The sequence below is a fragment of the Onychostruthus taczanowskii genome, unplaced genomic scaffold, assembly GCF_017590055.1.
Source record: "Onychostruthus taczanowskii isolate IOZ18803 unplaced genomic scaffold, ASM1759005v1 scaffold28, whole genome shotgun sequence".
NCBI classification, from domain to species: Eukaryota; Metazoa; Chordata; class Aves; order Passeriformes; family Passeridae; genus Onychostruthus; species Onychostruthus taczanowskii.
This window is the reverse complement of record NW_024500128.1, coordinates 6027007-6047491: the sequence shown is the minus strand read 5'-3', so window position 1 is coordinate 6047491 and position 20485 is coordinate 6027007. Positions and strand designations below refer to the sequence as shown.

At 40.7% G+C, this 20485-nt stretch overlaps 1 protein-coding gene and 1 long non-coding RNA gene across 4 annotated transcripts in view; both read right to left on the bottom strand.

Moving 5' to 3' along the window:
• Positions 1-333: 333 nt before the first annotated feature.
• LOC121337637 lies at positions 334-2533 on the bottom strand. Of its 2 annotated transcripts, none has more exons than XR_005952922.1 (3): positions 2271-2533; positions 1011-1137; positions 334-680 (listed from the first exon to the last, which is right to left on the bottom strand). It is a non-coding gene; the product is annotated as an uncharacterized LOC121337637 (long non-coding RNA). The 2 variants fall into 2 exon arrangements; XR_005952921.1 differs by having other exon boundaries at positions 334-675.
• A 5527-nt stretch (positions 2534-8060) lies between these two features.
• Positions 8061-20485, bottom strand: part of LARS2 (leucyl-tRNA synthetase 2, mitochondrial) — an 83407-nt gene continuing 70982 nt past the window's right edge. For both annotated transcript variants that reach the window (XM_041407889.1, XM_041407890.1), the window contains 3 exons: positions 20371-20482; positions 13870-13997; positions 8061-8426 (listed from right to left, as the gene is read on the bottom strand). In XM_041407889.1, the coding sequence (XP_041263823.1) occupies positions 8247-8426; positions 13870-13997; positions 20371-20482 (420 nt within the window). In that variant the 3' untranslated portion in view covers positions 8061-8246. The remainder of the gene's footprint in view (positions 8427-13869; positions 13998-20370; positions 20483-20485) is intronic.

The window sequence follows — 20485 nt, the reverse complement described above, 5'->3', positions numbered from 1 at the left end:
AGGCAGTGAAATACCTTTGAAGTTTCCTGCTCGGATTTATTCTTTCTGTGAGATTTGGGCTAGAGGTATTCCCAAGTGAGCAGATGATTAACTTGAACTTTCTACTAGACTGGAGATGTAATACTACACTGACTTGCAGACCCTTCTGCTATGATTAGATATGGTCCCACATGTTTACAGTTCCTGTGACTTTTACAGCCCATGCCTATTAAGAAATTAATGGGTCCACGATTGCTGTTGTAGCACAGGACCAAAATCTATGTGCCAATTGGAATTAACTTATTCTAAACCCTACCCCTTGAAGAGAAAAAAAAAAACAAACAAAACCCAAAACATTGCTCATTTCATCTGTTTTTGTTCCTGTGGGCAAGGCTTACACACTGCATTTATTCATGCAAAATAATGCTGACAGCTTGTAACGTGGCAGTCTCAGCTGCTCGTGGGGTGGAGGGAAGCAGTGATCTGGGGAGACGCAGCCCCCAGTGGTGTTCCCAGCTTTTGGCTCCACCTCGGTGGGAGTGCTGGGCACACCAGCGCAGCCTTGTGCAGGGGCAGCAGGGCGCTCCAGGGCCGGCAGGCCGGGACACAGCTCTGCCTGCCTGGGTAAACAGGGAAGTCGCCAATAAGAGCAGGAAGGGGATCATCTGTCCTTGTTTCTCGCTGCCACGTTGGTGTCTGGGCTCACATTGCAGAGAGATGGAGAAAATGTGAAGAAATTCTCCACCACAAGTTCACAAGTTTCTTTTCCCTGCCCTCCCCCCGCCCCGATCTTTTTTCTATCTGGGAGAAAACGCCCTCATATTTTAAAGCATGACAACAGCCCGCGGCTGTATAGTTTATGGAAAAACATGATTAGGAGGAGTCTGGGTGCCAATTTATAGGCAGATCTCTCTCCGGAAGCAACTATTGCATGCTCACACTGCCTATTTGCAACCAAACGAGTGTGAGGAACCAGCGGCTGGCAGCACACCAGGTTGTTTGTGGACATGTCCAGGGCTGGTCCCCAGTACCTGTGTCTCTCCAGGGCCGTAGCTGTCCCAGGCAGGTCACTTCTCACAGGACTACGCACACCGCTCTGCAGGGCCTGAGATACGTGCTCTGGTGTGTTTTAGCAAGAAGGTAATAAAGGCTTCAGTGCTAGAGTATAAACAGAGTGAGTCATTTATAAGGCAGAAGTATTTCCAGGATAGAGCCTGGCGTGGTTCTTGCAGAAGTAAATGTGCTTCTCAGCTTCTTGCAAGGCAGTGCCACGGCATCTGTGAACTCCTGACTGAATAGCAGGGGGAAATGATGGACTTTCCTTGCAGCTTTCTAATAGAGATTTTCATTAAATGTGCCATTTATCTGCACCTGCCAGATGCGTTATACTAGGAACAAGATGCACAGCACTGTTGGGCAAATAAGAGGGTGGAGGAGGAGGAGGAGGGAGGGATGAAGCAAGGTGACTGCAGAGGTGAGCCCGGGGGCTGCTGTGGGTGGGAGGGTTAGGCTTAAGCCGGGTGCCAGACTGCTGGATGGGGCGCTGCGGAGGTGGGGAGGCCAAACCTCAGCCTCTGCCTTCCCGAAGGTTTTCAGGAAGGCGGCAGGGCAGGGCAGGGCAGGGACATGCTGTTCCTCCTCACAGCTGCCCCAGGGGCCCCTGCATTCCTCCAGGAGGCCTGTCCTGCCTGCAGCCGGCTCTGCCAGCCCTGCCTGCAGCCTGCCTTGCCTGCTGCCTGCACACTGAACCCCCAAGCTGCAGGGGCAGCCTGGGCACTGGGGGCAGCCCAGGTGCTCACCATGCAGCCTGGGTGGGTGCGACCCATGCCCTTGGGATCAGGGCAGAAATGGATCCAGACATTTCTGCTGGATCCTGCTGTGCTACAAGTGTCTACCACAGGACATTATCTCTGGCAGGGAATTATGCTAGGAGTATTAATTAACACTAATTTAATTAACAGTAACGGAAGAGAAAGGCCAGGGCAGTACTTTGCACACTGCCTTTCAGGAGAGGCAGTTCCTTCCTAAATAGCTGCACCTACAGCATCAGTTCAGTGGGGATGCTGTGGGCCCTGCCTAGAGGAGGGTAAACTGAGGCAGGGAGGGTTACTTGGCAGGCCACACCTTGGGAAGGTTAGAGGAGCCATGCAGAATGACCGAACAGGAACCCAGGAAGCAGCAGAGAGAGAAGCTGCAGATCCCTGAGCTGCAGCAGCTCGGTCTCTGTGAGGAAGGGCAGAGCTGGGTGCCAGGGACCCAGCTGCTGCTCCGGGGCAGACAAGAACGTTTACCTTCCCCTCCTCAGTTCCTCCAGGTGCCAGTGGTGTTGGAATCATTGGTGTCCCTCTGCTGTCACTCCATGGGCCAGAACACTTCCTTTCAGTGGCTGCGGATTTACAGCAACTGATGCAGACAGCTCTGTTAGTTTTCCTACCCCTGCTCAAAAGAATGTGGAATAGTTTGTTTTCTCCATTTTTTACTTAAAAGAGCCTTTTATCAGAACAAGAGCTTGCCTGGAGAATTTTCCAGCTCTGTTTCCCTGCCTCTTTATCAGTGCATTAACACAAACAGCACCGTGACCTTTTTAACCAACAGACGTGGCCTCCAGTAATGCTGGGCTGGAAGCACTCCACAGGTCAGACGACATCCTGCCATCAGTCATCGGCCTCACGTGGTCTGGTGGACTTCGAGTGGATTTGCCAGATGCAGTCAGTGCATCCACTCTGTTCTTCCATGCATGTCCTAGGAGAAGCTCTCTGACTAACAGATGTTTTAAAATGCTCTTTCACATGGGAAAATTGGGAATTACATGTTTTTGTTGTACCCTTGCTATTTCATCCAGCGATGTGGCTCTCCAGGGATGGAGACGTACTTAAGGAAAATATTCACTTCTAAAAGCTTCTACAGATCTTTTTCACAATACTTCCTTGGCTTAACCAGCCAGCAACACACACTTGTGTTTCTGTTTTGTGGCAATTAGTAAGATTTGCTAATTACACCACTATGTGCTTAAAGACAATTGATTTCCCTTTGTAGCAGAAAACAATTTCCTGTTATGCCAATTCTCTTAATGTTCATCAGAAACAAACCCAGGCTGCCATTGCCAGTAATGTGTCACGTTCCTTTATTAAATCACTCTTTTTCTGCCCCAGTTATGTGTCCTGTGTTTATTATTCCTGATCAGTGGATTGGATCACCTACAGCTGTTATGACTTGTACGTACTTTGCTTCATGTATTGCTGGCACCAGGCAGAGTTACTGAAAAGCAACTCCCTTTGCTCAGCAGCTTGCGTGTCTCCTTTGGCAGTGGGACGCGGGTGTAGGGACAACCCCGGACCTTTTACGCTTGGTTTTGGCACGTGTAAAAAACTACTGGCAGATGAGGAAGGTCAGAGCCTTGTATGTGAGTGTGGGCCACCCCCTTGCAGCCAGCCCAGAGAGCAAGCACAAAGCACACATTTCTGCTCACGTAAATGAACAGGTTTTGTTTAGAGTTATAGTGAAGAAGACCAGGCTCCTCAAATAAAAGAATTTCTCATGCCCGGGCTGAGCACCACTAGTTCAAGCAGTGTGTGAATATTCAACTCACTGTACTTAAGCCTGCCCCATTTACACATTCCTTTGCTTAGTGAGAAAAGCAGCAGCTCAGAAGAGAGAGCAAATTGGTGTGGCCCAGGCAGATGAGCATGCAAGGAAATGTCCTGGATAACTTTGTATGGAAGATGGTGCTGGATGGCAACAGGGCTTCAAACCAGACCTGAAGTTTTCCAACCCAAGGCTTACCTAGTGAGAGAAGTGCCACGAGCCACAAAGGCGGTGTGTGACTCGGGGCCTCCTGGGACAGACAGGGTTAGTGCACTGAAGACTGCTTTGTGATAGCGGAAAGCCACATTATTCAGGAAAGGGAAAAAAATTCCCACCTTTCCTCCACATGTCAGGCAAGATCTCTTTTATCATCTGGACTGCAGATGAGAGCTCTGATCCTCTCCCCTCCTGCACAGAGATAATGCTTCAACTCAGTTCTCCCGCTACTAGGGCTGGGAGATGCTTAAAATTCCCTCTGATTGACTGTGATCAGCTTCATCCTTCTTCTTTGAGACATGAACCCCATTTCCATGAAAAAAACCCCAAAACTAACCACAGTGTAGTTCCAGCAACATTTTTTAAGGTCAAAAGCAGACTGATAGTATGTATATTCACCACTCAGGTTCTGTGGTCATAGACCTGGTTTAACAGCTCAGTCCTTTGATACAAAATCAGCTCAGATCATTGAAGGAGAGGACTGATGAAACATGGAAGCAGAAAAAGCATCCAGCAAAGCCAGCATATGTACTCTTCCAAGTGGGTAAATAAACATGAATAAAACCAATCCCATTGTAAACTGTATCCCATCTGTAATCCCATCTGTAAACTGTAGTAAGTATTGCAAAACTACAAAAAAAAAACAAAAACCAAAACCCAAAACCAAAACGCCAACACACCAACCAGCCCAAATTCTTCACTTATAGCAAGCTTTAGAAAAATCTCCCATACTGCAAACCTCCCTGGGAAGGAACCAGCAGTGCACTAGTTAACACTCTTTCTAGTGCATGTTGGTTGTGAAAGGTTTAGAGAATAGGAAAAGCTTTCTGTGAGGCTTTACACAGAAGGAGAGACAAAGAGGAGAGACTGTACGACCTGCCTTATCTGTGGAAATTCTCCCTCCAAAAGAAACAAGCAGGCTTTACAAAGTCAGATCAGAAAATGCCACTATTAACCTGATTTCAGTTCTGGGGCATTACTTTCGTCTGGTAAGAGAGCACAGAGTTTTTATTTTGCACCAAATCCCCATGTTTGGGTTCTGATAAAGGTCATGGAAATATAAACGCTTGTCCAGCAATGCCCCCGTACAGGGCTTTTTCCAAAGAACAAGCTGGATAGAGATCTATCTTAGCTAGTGACCTAACTTGTAACAGTATCCTTTAATGTGACAGGAAAAGCCCTCTTGCCTTGCTGCAAAGCACCACGGGTGTGTCCATGTCACCTCAGTTCTCACCCACACCAAATAACACATTTTTCTACACAGTGGTGTCTTCCAGCACATTTCAGTGCCCCCATCATCCCAGCATCTGAGATCCTTTCTCATGAAATCAGTGGCATAGGAAAACTACTTGGTGACCTTTCAGGACTTTGCCAGTTTTTATTTTTCTGGAATCAATGTTTGGGGGCTGGATTTTTTTTTAAATTTAGTGACAACAATGAACAGTGAACAATTTTGGGTGGAAAGTGTGGCAGTAATTCTTTAAATCTGACGTTACTTAAAATAGAAATTCAGTATAGATTGGATCAGTGCAACAACCAATCCTCTATCCCTTAGATGGACAGGATGCTGAAAATGCCCCTTCTGTGTCATGGATTTGTTTCTTGGAGCAGCTTGTCCTGGGTCTATCCCACTGGGTTTAGCAAACCCCCTCCATCATCTTTGGATCTCACTTTATGGAATAAGGACAGTGGCACCATGTAATTTTTAATGTGTGTGAATGCAGTGCAGTTTGACTGATCACCTGCCAGCACCCTTCCTTGTCACTTCTCAAGTGTCCCCTGCCCAGATTTAAAACTCCAGCACTATTCACCACTGAGCTCTTCAAGGGGGCACAATCTATATACACCACCTTCAGCATAAAGATGCCTGTCTACTGTAGCACAAATAACAACTGCCAAATAAATAAGACTTCTGTGCCGAGTTATTTTACAAAGGCTTGGTAACAGGCTGCAGCCTGTGTATCATTATCAGACCCATCTAGGCACAGACCGAACCTGTGAGTCACAATTACTGTAGGACAAACGGTAATTGTGCTTCAGAGCAGCTCACCCTTGTAAGAAATGTCAGCGGCTGCCAGCACACAGCAAAGCTCCGCAGCTGGCACCTCTGCCATCCTTCAAACATACACTTAGCAGGGGATTAGGCTCTGTCACACTGTCTGCATCATCTCTCTCACTCACTCTTTCACCACCTTTTTTGTATCCTCTAGACCACACTGAATTACAACTTACTGTAAACACACTGGCGGGACTTCTGACCTTACGCTTTTTGTGAGTCGGCTGTTCACTACCTCTCCTTTTTTAGCCTGTAGAAATCCATTCCCTATTTTGATTTTTGCCTGAATCACCAAGTGACATCTACAATTCACTTCCTCAGGCAAGAGCAAATACCCTCAAGTGCTAACAGCAATAAACACTGTGGGCTGCTGCCCGGCCCTGCAGTGACTGCAGCTTTTGTTTAAAGGCACCACAGGGTTGCTGGCCTTACAACATCTTTCTTCATCCTTGTAAATTTATAAAGTTTTTATTTACATCAAACATGTCACCTTTCCCCCAAACAAAAACTCTGTAAAAATGGTTCCACAGGGTGTGTTAAACCTTTTACATACATTAAAAAAAAAAAAAAAGAAGAACAAAAGAAAAAAAAAAGAAAAAAGGAGAAAAAAAGCAGGATTGGGCTGTGCCACAGATTTTACTTCAAAGGATCTCTTTCACAGTCCTTTTAGGGCTTCTGAACAGGAGTTTTATGAATTTATAACAACATATATGTCAGGCAGACACTGGAATTCAAATTATTTTAACTCCAACTAAAGGCCTGTGTTCAAATGTCTGAATGGATTCCTTTGTGGCTCAGATTTTTGGAGTCTTAAAACTGCAAAGACCATATCTTAATTGTAAATATTCCATTTCTTAGTCATTCTGCTGTCAAAGGACTGCTGGAGAGAAAATCTGCGCAAGTGTGGTCCAGGAGGAAGCAGAAATCAGAAGAGTTTTGTTGCAGAGGTGGGGATGTGTAGAGCCAAACACACTTGCTAAGCCTGGCATTTCTGTTATGCATCTGGATATTTGGTACCAAAAACGCAAAAACCCCAAATGAATATTGGCATTGCTTAGCAAGTGCCCACATGGCAATGTGAACTGTCTTGGGCCTGGTTGCTGAGGATCTATGAGACTTATTTACTGTTATGTGGGATATTTTTCTTGGTTTCCTTTCAATTCAGTACAGAGTCTGGGTGCCTGCTGGGCTGGAAGGTTACTGCAGAGCTCTGTATTTGCCTCGCTGGTTGTTACTGCTGATTTCTTAACTGTCAGAATGGCTCACAAATGGCTGGCTTATTGGGCTAGTCAGTTGGATGACTGTTAAAGAAAAAAACATTATTTCAACATTATTTCACAATGAACCCTGCAATTGTTTCCTTGGAAACTCTTTTTCAAGCATTTGCTGAAGACAATAAGTATTTCCATGTGGATATATCAGCAATGCAGTGTACAAATAACCTGTCAGGAATCAGGCATGAGAATGGCTTTACGTTTTAGGAATGTCTGATTGATTTTTAGAAACATGATGGCTATTTTCACTTAATGAACCCCTCAGGGAAAAAAAAAAAAATCTCAATTCCAGTTTCACTATCTAGGCACTACAAGAGCCTTCCCCACTGCTGCATTTCTAGCAGCTGACTGATCCCTCTCTTGAGTGCCCTGAAAGTCTCAGAGATGGCTCATGCACAGGAATGAACTTCCATCCTGTTCCATGCAGAAACAGCCATCAATACTTTGCTGAAGCTGCACCTCCCATGCATGTGCCAACACAAATACATCAGCTAGGAAGGAGAACCCTGGCTAAGGCAGGGCTTGACTAAATAATCTGACCTTTTCCTTGGCTTGGCTCTGAAATTTATGTGAAACATATCAAACCACCCCATTCTGGCTACCTGCTGTGCCCAAGGCCATTGGTCAGCACAAAGAAATTATTTTTTAAATTAACCCTCTGTAGTGTTTCCTTAAAACTTTAAATGCTAGTTAATGGTAGGGTACCCAAACATGAGATCCAGGGAGCAAAGCACACCTAACATTTGGGGTAGCACATACTCAGGAAAGTTGTTTAGTCCTGGAATCACATTTATGCATCTGCAATTAGCCAAGCCAACTTTCCAACAGGATATATTCCTGAGGCTGACACTAAGCCCCATGTGCTTTCTTCAGTTACATTCTCTTACAATTAGTTCTTCTGTGCTTCCTTCTCATTCTCCCAAAGATTAAGGACAAGCAGCATCTTACTGTGACTCAGTGAGAAACTTTAATTCCGCACATTTCTCCACATTGAAAGGAAGATTTAGCAGCAACCTGATTTTAATAAAATTTCTTTCCCACCTTTACATGAAGTGAAATAACCACAACTGCTCTTTTTGCATTGCTCTCCACCTCAAAAGATTCCAGATCCCTTCTGCAGCCCAGCAGAGCCTTTACTATTCTTGCACTAAGAAGTTGATAAGGGCAGTTCGGGGAGACAGAAAGGCCTTTTTAATGGCTCGTCCCTGGAGATGCTTGACTCCAAGTTCACTCTGAAGAACAAGCTCATGGACTTCTTCAAAATTGCGGGCTGCTTGCTGAGGCACAAAAACTTTGCCACAAGCTTTGTTATTGATCTGAAAGAGAGACACAAAACCAAGAAAAAACAGAAATTTAACTAGACTGTTTCCTACCATTTAATTTCCCGTATCCAACCCATCTTTTTACAAAAGGAAAGGGGGAAAGTGGAATAAACTCTCTTTTCTCCAAACCCACACTTTCTAAGCAGAGGATAAAATTCTTCCTATCTCCTGTCCACCATAAGATAAAACTCTGATTCATGATACTCAAAAAAAAACTGGAGAAGTGGCCACAGGAAGTCTCAGTTTTGAAGACAGCAAGCAGCATGTGACTGTGCAATGCAGTGATCTTTTAATTTTAAAAACGTGACAGTCACATAAGCTGCATAAAATGTCTGGTGGGAGTCTTGGTTTGTACATACTTCTGGGCAGCAACTTGGATTCTTTACAGCTAAGCAATGTCTTGCAGAGATTCAAATGGAAGATTTATTATTTTTAGAAAAATAGGCTTTAACTTAGTGTATGTTGCACTCATTGTTATATGTTGCACTCAACCCATGGCTCATTAATCCAACACTGACCACAAAGACGTCAGCTACTCACTAAGTAACATTTTCTGTGTGTGGCTGGTTTTCAGTGCAGCTCCCATGCTGGTTTTGCTTCAGTAGGGCAGAATCACGTAAGTAAAACTGAGTAAGTCCTTTGGTGGGAAGCACCTTAGTTTATAAAATGGTTTTATAAATCCTTTCTGTCATCCAATAAGAGTAGATAATGGAGACAGACTACAGAGCCTGACTGAGTACCTTTCTGGAGCTGGCATAAAATTAATTATTGAAAAAGGCTTTCAGATTTATATTAACTATTTTCAGGGGCTTAATGTGAAGAATGTCAATCACACATTTTAGAAAATGAAATAATTTGAATTTTTTTATGCAGTTAATCACATTACTTGCATATTAATCTATTTAGGTACTGCAGATTTCTGACCCTTAGGCATAATTTCAAGGAGATTTCAATCATCTAAAAGAAACACATATTGCTTCATGCAGTTTGGACATAAAATTGTTCACGACTTGGTTTTCACCTGGATTTTATCCAGGATATCTGTATGCAACATATGACAAATGAGAAAGATCTAGTTCACTTACCTAGTTTGTATTTGTTTTATTGAAAATAAAATAATTTGTGCAATTCTCTGAGAGAGGAAGTTGGGACAGATTTTTAAGGAACAAGATGGAGTCTCAAATGCAGGAAGGATGAGCCTCTTCTGTTTTTTGACTAGTCTTGACAATAATTTGCAGTGATTATGTTAGTAGGCTTTTAATTACTCCTACATGCATCCATAACATGGCATCATAAAAGGCTGGCTGTGTTAAACTTTGCCTTTAGCATCTCGTGTAAAGTAAAAATCCTTGAAAAAATAGGAGTTAATTTTTAAAGTTTTTGTGAAAAATAAATCCAAACAGTTCTTTTTGACAAGACACTTCAGAGAAAAAATGCATTCCACAGGAAAAAGAAAACAGTAAAATCCAAACAGATACAGTTTTAGTGGGAATATAAAGCAAGCCTCTCATCTTGCTGCTAGAACACGCAGCCTGCAGTTCAAAGCTATGCCTGCCTAGTTAAAATGTCATTCACTATCCTCCATCATGCAAATTAATATGTCCCAGTGGATGGATGTTGGCAGGGGGAAATTTTCCACAACTAGTCTATTTGGTGCTGTTCTCAATAGAAAACCCAAGCAGCCTAAATCAACTTGGTAAATAAATGACTGCTAGTGGTTGTGTTTTCCTAGAAAGGTTGAGAAGCCTGGGCGACCTGGCACTGTGTACCTTCCCACAGCAGATCTCCACCTTCCCACAGGGTGTCTCCTGATCTTCCCACACTATGCTCTGAGCCGGGACCATAACTCTTATCAAACAGCAGACTGGTCATGGTTTCACCACGTGTTTGAGCATGGCTTTCATTAGATTGTAGGTATCATGAAGCATTTTAACACTATTCTTAAAACAGGCAGCTGCAGCTTTCATCACATGCTGTGTGTAACAAGCATCCTATTCACATATCCTTTTAGTCCAGGGCTTAGGTTCTCAGCAGGAGAAATGCCTTCTGCTATTCCTCCATCTCTCTTTCTGTATCTCACTAGACCAGCAAAACCCTTGGCATTTCCAGGTAAAAGTGCCACACAAGAAAACTGGGTGCTGGCAGCCTTGTTTCTCTGAAAAACCATGGCAAACTGCAAGAGGAGAAATACATGAGTCTTGGGTCCTTTCTTCCCCTGAGGAAGGAAGCTGTTGCTCTTCTCTCTTCTCTTCTCTTCTCTTCTCTTCTCTTCTCTTCTCTTCTCTTCTCTTCTCTTCTCTTCTCTTCTCTTCTCTCTTCCCTCATTTCTTTTTTTTTCCCTAATAACATTTGACATTCTACACTATTCCAGATCTACAGGAAGCCAGTGGTAACTACAGAAGTTATAAAACTTGAAATGAAATCACAAAAGACTGAAAAATAAGCACTTTGAGGCTGCAGAGAGGAATTCTAAATTCAACTCAAATATTTTTTTACCATTGATGCATAATCCTTCTGAGAAGTTAGAAAGAAAATAAATATCTGTGCACTGTTAGGCCTCCCTCATATGCCAAAGCAAGGAAAATGACACCAATTTTTTTTTTATTTATAAAAACATCAGTTATAAGACCACATCTGCTAACAGTTCTGCACCACCTAGAAAATGTGAGGAATGTTAGTCAGAAGTATTTATAGGATGAAATGCACACTACATTCAGGTCAGATTTTTCAGAGCATTAATAATATACAGTATTATTAAAAATACTCAACTTTGCAATAATATTTAGAGGAACAGATACTGGGCATACCCAGTGAATTTAAATGTCTTTCTTGTAGGCAATTTATATTTTTTCAGCCAAGGATACAGGGAGCTGGTTGCTTTTGTTGCTTTGGGTTAAATATGAAAAGACATAACTCCAGCACAGACAGGAAATAATGAAGTATTTTGTGTGAAGAGAAATAAACCCAGAATGTCTCAGCAGACAAATCCCTGGCAGCCTGAGGCAGTTTTGATGGCTTGAGAAGAATAGGGTTGTGGCCCAAAGACTTGCTTTGACTGTACAGCCTTGTGAAGAGACACTGACTCTTTGCAAAACCAATTCCTCTGTATGGCGAGTGTTTCTTGGTTTAATGAGGGCAATTTATTTTTGCAGCCATACAAAAACCTTCAGTGTCCACAAAACTTTCCACATTCCGTGCACATTCACATTCCCTGCTCCCCCATATTTCCCATTTGCTTTACTCTTACAGTAGAAAGCCAGACACTCTCTGTAGGCACTATTGCTAAGAATTATCCCCAGTTCAAAGAAACAACTTGTCTCTCTGGTCCTCCAGTCACTTGCTTTCTCAGAAGGAAGGTGTTTACATACATCATATAATTCCATGAATACATGACTGAGAACCCAGGGGGTATTTTTTTCTCTTATTACAACAAGACTTACACAAGTCTATGGCTTTGACAAAACCAACCAGGAAAAGAAACAAAAATAATTTTAATAAATTAAATAAATTAAATGGATTTTTTTCTTGTTCCTTTTTATGAGAAGGAAATTTTCATGCCAGCAGAAAAATATTAGTGAAATATTTAGGCATTTTCATGTTTGGTTGTGGAGTCTTAAAAACACTGTGTCCAGAGCTTTCCCTGTGTTGCTGAAGTTGTTATTTCAAGGATATATTTAATAACATGTTTTCTTTAACCACAACTGCGAAGACGTTTCTATAATTACACAATTTCTCATTCATGACTTCCTTATAAACTGAATGCTGGAATTCAAGATGTTTGCTAGCTGTGCTTGGACGTGAAGGCTTATTTTGGGCTTGAGAGAAGTGACCATACCTCAGTGAAGATTTTTACTGTTAGAACTAAAAGCTTATCACTTAAAGAAAGAAAGAGAGGGCAAGAAAGAGGAAAAAAGCAAATCACCCACAGTGACTATTAGGCTAAAAGTCTTCTATTAACCCCAGCTGGCAGCTGAGTCCTTCTTGGTTTGGAAAGATGACGACTGAAAATTTCTATCAAAAAGACATACTCCTTGGTCTTTCTTAAGAGTGTATGTTTAATGTTGGAAAAACTAGTGCTTTAACATTATTTCTCATTCTGTTCAAATAAACTGAGAGATCTGGCAAGATATGAAATTATTTGTAAAGATACTTTGATTAAGGAAATCTACAGCAAAATGGCTTCCCCTAAATTCAACCAGTCTTTTCCCTCCTCAAAAAACTCAACAAAAACAACCCAACTGCTTTGCTCCCTCCCCCAAAGGGGAGAACAGAAAAAAATACAACTAAAATGCATTGCTTCTGTTTCTTTTTACATACATAGAACATACAGTTTTACATGACCAAATGACATTTCTTCTATAGGTTCCATTTTCACTGAATATCCAGAAAAACAGGAAGTGTTTAAGTTGAAGTGTTAATTTTAATTTAGAACATTAAAATTTAGAATGTTAGCATTGAAGATTATCCGTTGGGGAACAGTGAAAAAGGCAGGAATCCTCAGATCTAGTTAATTACTGACTAGCTAGGTTAATTACCGACTATCACAGTGCCTGAGCATGAGGAACTTGAAGGCAGGTGGAGCAGGAGTCAGCCAGTGGAAGAGCTGAGTCATTGCTCAGGGATCCCACACCTTTGGCTCGAGGCATCCATTCCCTCTGTGGCCTTGTCTAATGACCAAGCTTTATGATGCCTGGGAGCATCCTGAACACATGCTAGTTAACTAGAGCCAGAGGAAAGAGGACAGTGAACTACACTGTGCACACGCTGGGAAACTGGAGGTTAACTAAAGGTAGCTCCATGTGCACTCTTCCACTGAACAGCCAGCTCCTTCCCTGTGCCATAAGGGGCTTTGAGCCCAAAGAGAAATTGGAAGTTATAACATTTCCAAAGATAGCTGGTTTTCTCAACCCCATTCCTGCAAATGGACTCTCCTGACATGTGCCAGAAATTCAGCCCTAGGCAGATGGGAAACATCATTCAGCAAAAATCACAACTTAACTGAGCTTATGATTGGTTCTGTTAGGGAGCCATAGCACTACTGGTACCACAAGAAATATCTCCTAATTACACATTTGTGTACAGGGCTGGGTGAATAAATGCACTGTCAGGCAAAACATCTGGGCCTGTATTGTGATCCCAGTTTTGACTGTATCATCCTTGCCCATAGCTGTTCATTGGTCAAATCTCCACAGGGACTAATATGCAGTCACTCTGAAAGGTTTATATTTAGGGCACCTCTCTTCCAGACTCACTATATCTTTTTGTTTAGGAAACCATTTTAATTACTCAGGACAACTGTAATAACAGCTTCTATTTTGAACTTTCACTGGATCATCTACTATGGGCACTGACTTCCACAAGAGAAGAAATTCCATCATCCTCCAGGCTCATAGCACATTACTGGGCCACTACTGAAAATAAATCAAAATGCTCTTACCAGTACAGACATCTCCACAACATCTGATGGCTGAAGGTAATCTGGGTCTACTTTGGGCCAGGACTGAAGCAGAACATCAACATCCCAGTGATGATGAGTACAAAGTTTATTCTGCATATGTGCCAAACCTAGAAAATGAAAACAGTAAAACATTCATCTGTATGGTAACCAGAACATTTGGTCTCTGGAATTTGTTTGACAAATTAGATCAGGATAAAGTTGACTTTAAAAGCAAGTGCCATAGGAGGAAATAACATTGTTTAGATTAGCATACAACACATTATAAACAGAAGGATTTACATCTTTGAAGCATTTTATACCTTGAGTAAGGATGGACATTAACAATGTGGGCACACTTTAGATTCAAATTTACACTCTATAACTCTGCCAAGAGCACAGAAGACCGCTGCTTATTATTTTAAATTGTAATCCTACAACACAAGCTGACCTCTGCTTCTAAAATTCAACCATAATACTGCATTTATTTTCAGTAATGCCACCAGTTTGATTAGAATTTTACTAACAACTGAGAATGACAAATGATTATGCTTTATTTTACTGCCTATAATATGCTGGGTAGTTTCTAAATTTGCAAGTCAAGCTACTTGCAAGATTTTCTCTATTTTGTGTATATTTTCTCACAAATTAAAGGTGATACAAAGGAATGCCTTGCAGATCTTGCTCTCCTTATGATTTTTACATTCTGAAACATTTTATCCTTCGATATTTTAAAAAATTTCTAAAATGGCTAGAAGTGATCTGCTTTTATTAAACTGGTCTTCTCAAGATAATTAATTCCTGATTTCTTTAAGTCATAGGAGAACAGGATGCAAGTAATTCTGAAGCTGCATTCTATAACTGAATAGAAGCTCCTGAGTGGGATTTCTGTTGCTGTTTACTGCAGCTATATGACAAAATACAAAGATTTTTTTTAACAAGATGCTGTCAAATATAATCAATATTGATGATTATATCTGCGACTCTCACAGAGCCAGGAGATTTTTAAATTAAAAGCATTCTCTGCATATGAATAAGAACACAGACTAAAACTTTTTATAAGCACATGCTTCATTCAGGATTGCAAAGTGAAATCTCTTCTGTATGTGAAATCTCTTCTGGTTTAGGGAAACTCCACCAAAAGCATAAAGAAAACATATCCACACAAGACTCACTGGTGAGACTGAGGCACTGAAGCTGTTCAAAACAGCACGACAGCAGCCACAGGCATTCACCCAACCCATGCACAGTGCATACATCAATTCAGCTCACTGGATTGTTTAGACTAATACGGTGAGTAACAGCAAACAGGGGCATAAACACCATGCAGCTCCCTCCAGAAAAATCCACCACATTTTTGTCAGTGCTTTTTCAGACAAAGTGCTTCGGTAAAATGACACACAGCTGTGCTATTTGCTGAATGACTCAGAGAGGGACAGTGGGGAGGACCGATGGGGGAGTTATTTCTAATGGCAAGCAAGAACATGCTCATTTCCTAATGACAACAACTATTTGTTAGGCAAATCATTTATTATCAGTGGCTCTGATTTTGTGTATTTTCTTTTTCTTTTGCAGCAATAGCTCAGAAATTGAGAGAGCAAAAGATAGTAAGTCAAGCAGAAAATAATCTTCATATTGATGATTCATGATCACATTGACTGTAAAGAAAACAGCTGTTAGATTCTTTCCTTTTTGGCTTTTGAACATCCAGATGACCTCATTTCTTTCCAACTGATCACACGCCTTGTGGCAAAAGGATGAATCCTGGCCAGTCCTTATTTTACTGTTGAAAAGGATTCTTCAAACTATCTAAAACCCACTTTCTGATATATGAGTTTCTATCTACAAAAGCAAACCAGGGTCCCTTTTAATTCCTGTGGAGGCTGTCAGTCCTAATAAACCGACCAGTACAAAAATAATTAAAATATGTTCTGAAGCAAAGTGTGAGTAAGCCCAGTGTCACTCCTTTGGTTCATTTTCTTGCTACAAAATGAGTTATGAGCTCATCCATAGAAAAACAGAGTAGAAAAGTCAACAGAACTAGTTGAGAAAACAGTTTGACAGGAAACCAAAATGAAGGTTTTAGTTATGTTGCCTGTTTGGCTTCCTGCCTTAATTCACATTTTATAAGCTGTAGAACACAGAAAACATAATGATTTGGTTTGTATTTTCAAAATTCAACATGCTAAACAAGAAACTTCATCACCCTGATCCAGAATAGTGATTGATACATTAAAAATGGACCATTTCTGAAACTTTGATTGTGAAAACATGAAAAACATATTTTATTGTTTTACTGTACAGGAAAGTGCCTAGTGAAGTGTATTTGATGAAGTGGTGTGCATTTTGCATCATATTTTTTGATGTGTTTTGCTTTTATGGGTATAGATTCTCTTGCAGATGCACAACAGAAAGCTAACAGTATATTTTTTACTTACTGTGAGCTTTTTACTTATATGTATCCATCCGTACAGGACAGATCAAAGACAATACTTGTGCTCCGTCTGAAGTCTTGATCTTGCTGTTGGATCTGCTTCAATGGACTTCTACTGACTAGCAAGCAAATATTAGAGCAAGTTTTCCCTAACCAGTAACTCACAGCATTGGAACCCATTTTAAAACACCAAGTTAAACGAGTACTATAGTACTGTAAATTAGTGAGTTGAGAGAAAGAGGGGACAGGACGAGTCTAACAACTTTTTAGCTCAGGGCAATGTTTTACTAGCATTACAGGAGTATTTCATAAGCATAATACTTCCCCTAAGGTGCTATTTGACAAGGCAGAGCAGATACTCATTTTAAAGAGATTTAAGAAGGAAGATGTGGGAGCAGTCGTGTATCAGCAAGGTGTCAGGATGGAAAGGTAACTCTAGTCTTACAGAAAAAATGCACTGGAAAAAAAATGATCTGTAAAATTCCAGTAATTGTGCAGCTACTTAGACACAAAATTCTGTAGGCCAGAGGAAAAGTTGTGATTATGAAGTAAATTGAGAAAGAGCTGGCTTGTGACAAGCCCTGGAACAGAGAGGTTAAAGCAGAGAAGGAAATGAAGATGGAAGTCTTAATGGGTGATAAAAGGAAGCTACTGAAAGCATCTGAAACAATGGCAGTATGAGACTTTAGGACTAGGGATTTTCAAACAGAAAATGTAAGAAGATCAGAGGAGGAAGTACAAGATGACTCTGAGGGGTGAATATTCAAATACTGCTAATTTAACTAAAAAACTCAGATTGGGAGTGTGTAAGGGCAAGTGGAGAGACATTTTGGGTGAGTATCTACTTGCCTGTGCAGCCTCTTTCTGGCATTGTTACCATGTTACTTTGTTCTTGATATTCTCTTTACTATTTAATGAATCTCCCTATTTGACAGATTTGGGCAAGTTACATATCTGAAATTTCTTTCTGCAGCTCAAGAAGAATATGTCTGTCAGTCATATGTGAAACAATCTGCAACTCAAAGAAATGGTAACAGCTGTTTGCAGACAGCTCTGAAAAAAGATGTATTATACCACTGGTGTAGTAGTACAGAACTAAGATGGGTTACTGTAAGCTAACTCTAGGATGTGCTTGCAATCCAGCAAACTCCAACCAAATACTTTTAACCTTCTTAAAACAATCTGTCTTCCTCCATTTGAAAAAACTTTCTCTCTTTCCTTTTATGCTATTACTCTTGGAGAAAAAAAAAAATTGAAACTCCAAATCATGTTTCTTATTGGATTTGCGAAGGGGGATTTCTTCATTCAGATTTTCAATTTAAACCTGCAACATCAATTAGCTTTTACTCAACTCAATTCTTTCCAGAAGCCTTTTTGAGCAAGGGCTGAATTCAGAAAAATTCTTGCAGCAGAGCTATTGTAGTTACAGTTAAAATATTGCTAAGACAATGATACCATTAAAATTTTTTAAAAAAAGTTTAATTTCAGTATTTCCTAAGATGTGTTTATCAAAGGTGTACATATCTTTCATGTGCCATCTCTAATAAAAATTTAGCAACTCACAATAAGCAGTTTCATAACCTTGTCTGAACAGCGAAACACTGTACTACTACAAACAAACTAAAAAAAAAAGTCTCAAATGGTGTCTGTATATTCCTTAGATACAAGGTTTCAGGAAGGAAACAGATTTCCTCATCCTGTTAGTGTTCATAAACTGCCAAGATATCAGCCGGATGAACTCTTCCCACACTGAGGGGCTACGGCTGCTTTTTATGTTATTGAGCGATAAACCGGCGCATTCTCTGCACGATTAACACCGTCAGGCTGACATACCAAAACACCAAAAACTGCTCGTCCTCTAAGGGGGGAGAAGAACTTCTTCACACACAAAGTGTCATGGGTTGCTGTTGTTCAGCTGCTGAAAGGTGAGGCACTTACAGAACAGCATTCAAGCAGCTTCCATCAGAGTGGGGTCCAGTGCTATAGGTGCAATTTATAGAACTAACAATATACAAACTCCTTTTCCTGACCAATTTACGAAAGAGGAAGTAGCATTATCCTGACATTTAGATGCAAAGCCAAGGTACAAAAGGAGAGACTTATTCTCTCTGAGTATGGAGAACTAAAGTGTAGAGAAAACTAAACAGAGAATTTAGAAACTTTAATTTTCGTATTGAAATTATTTAATATAGTAAGCATCATCACTTATACACAACAGAGTTTGAAAAATTGGTTACATTAGAAGAACAGCAGGATTTCGTGGAACCTGAGTGCAATTCAAAACTTGGGGAATCTTTAACATGAAATCTCAGTCCCAGGACAGAACTGATAGATGTTGGCTATTTCAAAATAATACAGTATTCTTACCACAATGCAGTAGTTAAATGTATGCACATTTTCCTGATAAAATTGTTCAATAACTTCAGTATAATGCAATGATTACCATGTTAAAAGCTACTGTCATTTTTAAATTTAGTAATAAAATTCTTCAGGCAATAATCAATATGCAATTTTTTTTATGATTGCTGCACTGAATTACAGTGCACATGTCTTTGGACCACACAAGTAAAATTTTATCTTTAAATGCAGACAGAAGCTGAGGACAATACACTTCCAATTTTCATATGCTTCCTTTTGATTCTTACATCAGAGGGAGATCCAGAAAATGTTCATCATTTTCATTCTCCAGTGATTTTAGTACCAAGAAGACTTCCTTATCTAACATTCAAAATGCTACAGGATTAAACTTTGTGTTCAACAAGTTGTTAATTAAGATACCCTAGTGCTCTTTGTCATTTTATCAACCATAGCTGATAATTCTTTATTTCCTAACATATATTAGAATTCCAAGTTCAGAAAGCACTGTATGTATAATTATCCTGAATCTCTTCCATCTCCATCTCAACCACTGCAGAAAACAGTCATGCTAACTGCTTTTAGTTAGCATTATTTTAATTAGATGGCATGTGATAGCATAAAACCAGATGGATCATGTCTGATGCCACTCTTTATTCTAGACAGTTAAACTTCTATTAAGACATTTTTAAATCACTTGAAATGAAAACACATGCAAAAAACCCAACCCACTCTCCCTACCCTATCTTCTTGTTTCCACAGGCTCTGCTTCTTTGTTACTGCTTTGAACAAGAGTGGTCTTTCCTTGGTAATTAACATTACAAGCCATGCACAACACTGAAATACCATCGGTTTAGTTGCTCTGCAAACACTTGAATGCACAATGCTTTTTGGGACGACCATTGAAAATAAAACCATTAAAACAGCACCCAAAAGCTAACATTAGGTCCAAAACCACACAGCAGTTTGTGGCCAGCCACGATGCAGAATATATTCCTATCTTCCCACATGCATCTTGGGACTTTTCCCAATAAACCTTACAATCAGTTTCTAAACTCTGGCATGCACATCCCTTACTTCACAGGCTTTAACTGTATCAGAACCACGCAACTTAGCCCATTTGGTATTCAGACCTGTACAACTGTGACAGGTCTTAGAAAAGATACCCTGTCTACAACTCCCATTCTCCATGGCAGGTTAATTTAAAGCATAGTGTCCCTCAGTTTCTGGAGCATTCTAAAAGGGCAGGATTTTTATTGAACATTTCTTTAGTCTTTTTAGTATCCAGCTCTCTGATATGGTTTGCTTTGTCTGAATTCCTGAAAGAAAATATTTGTAGTCCAAAGGTTCTGACAGAGTTATTTAAAAAAAGGCTGGTTCTGCCCTGGTGTTCAGATCTTAATAATACCATCCATATTCAGAAGCAGTTAGCAGCTGACATATGAATTCCTCATGCAAGTCCTGTCTTGAATTTTTCTTCTAGCTGCCTTTCTCCACCTAGTTTCAAGAAATCCACCTCTCTATGCAAGGAAAAAGAAACCAAAGGCAGAAAAGAGGGATGTGGGAATGACACAAAGTTCAAGTTTGTTTAACAATTATGACAGAAGGTGACAAGCTGATAAAGAATTCAGAGGTGACACATGTGCTGAGTTACAGACATTTTTGCAAATTTCTTGTCCTTTTTCCTACAACACCTGTATGAAGTTTATAAATACCTTTCCACATCTCTGACGCAATGTGGGGAGCCATAGGCGCAACCATAATGCAGAGCGAAGCCAAAGCATCTTCAAATTCTGTGCTGTGGAGAACAAGAGGCCGAGGAGCATGCTG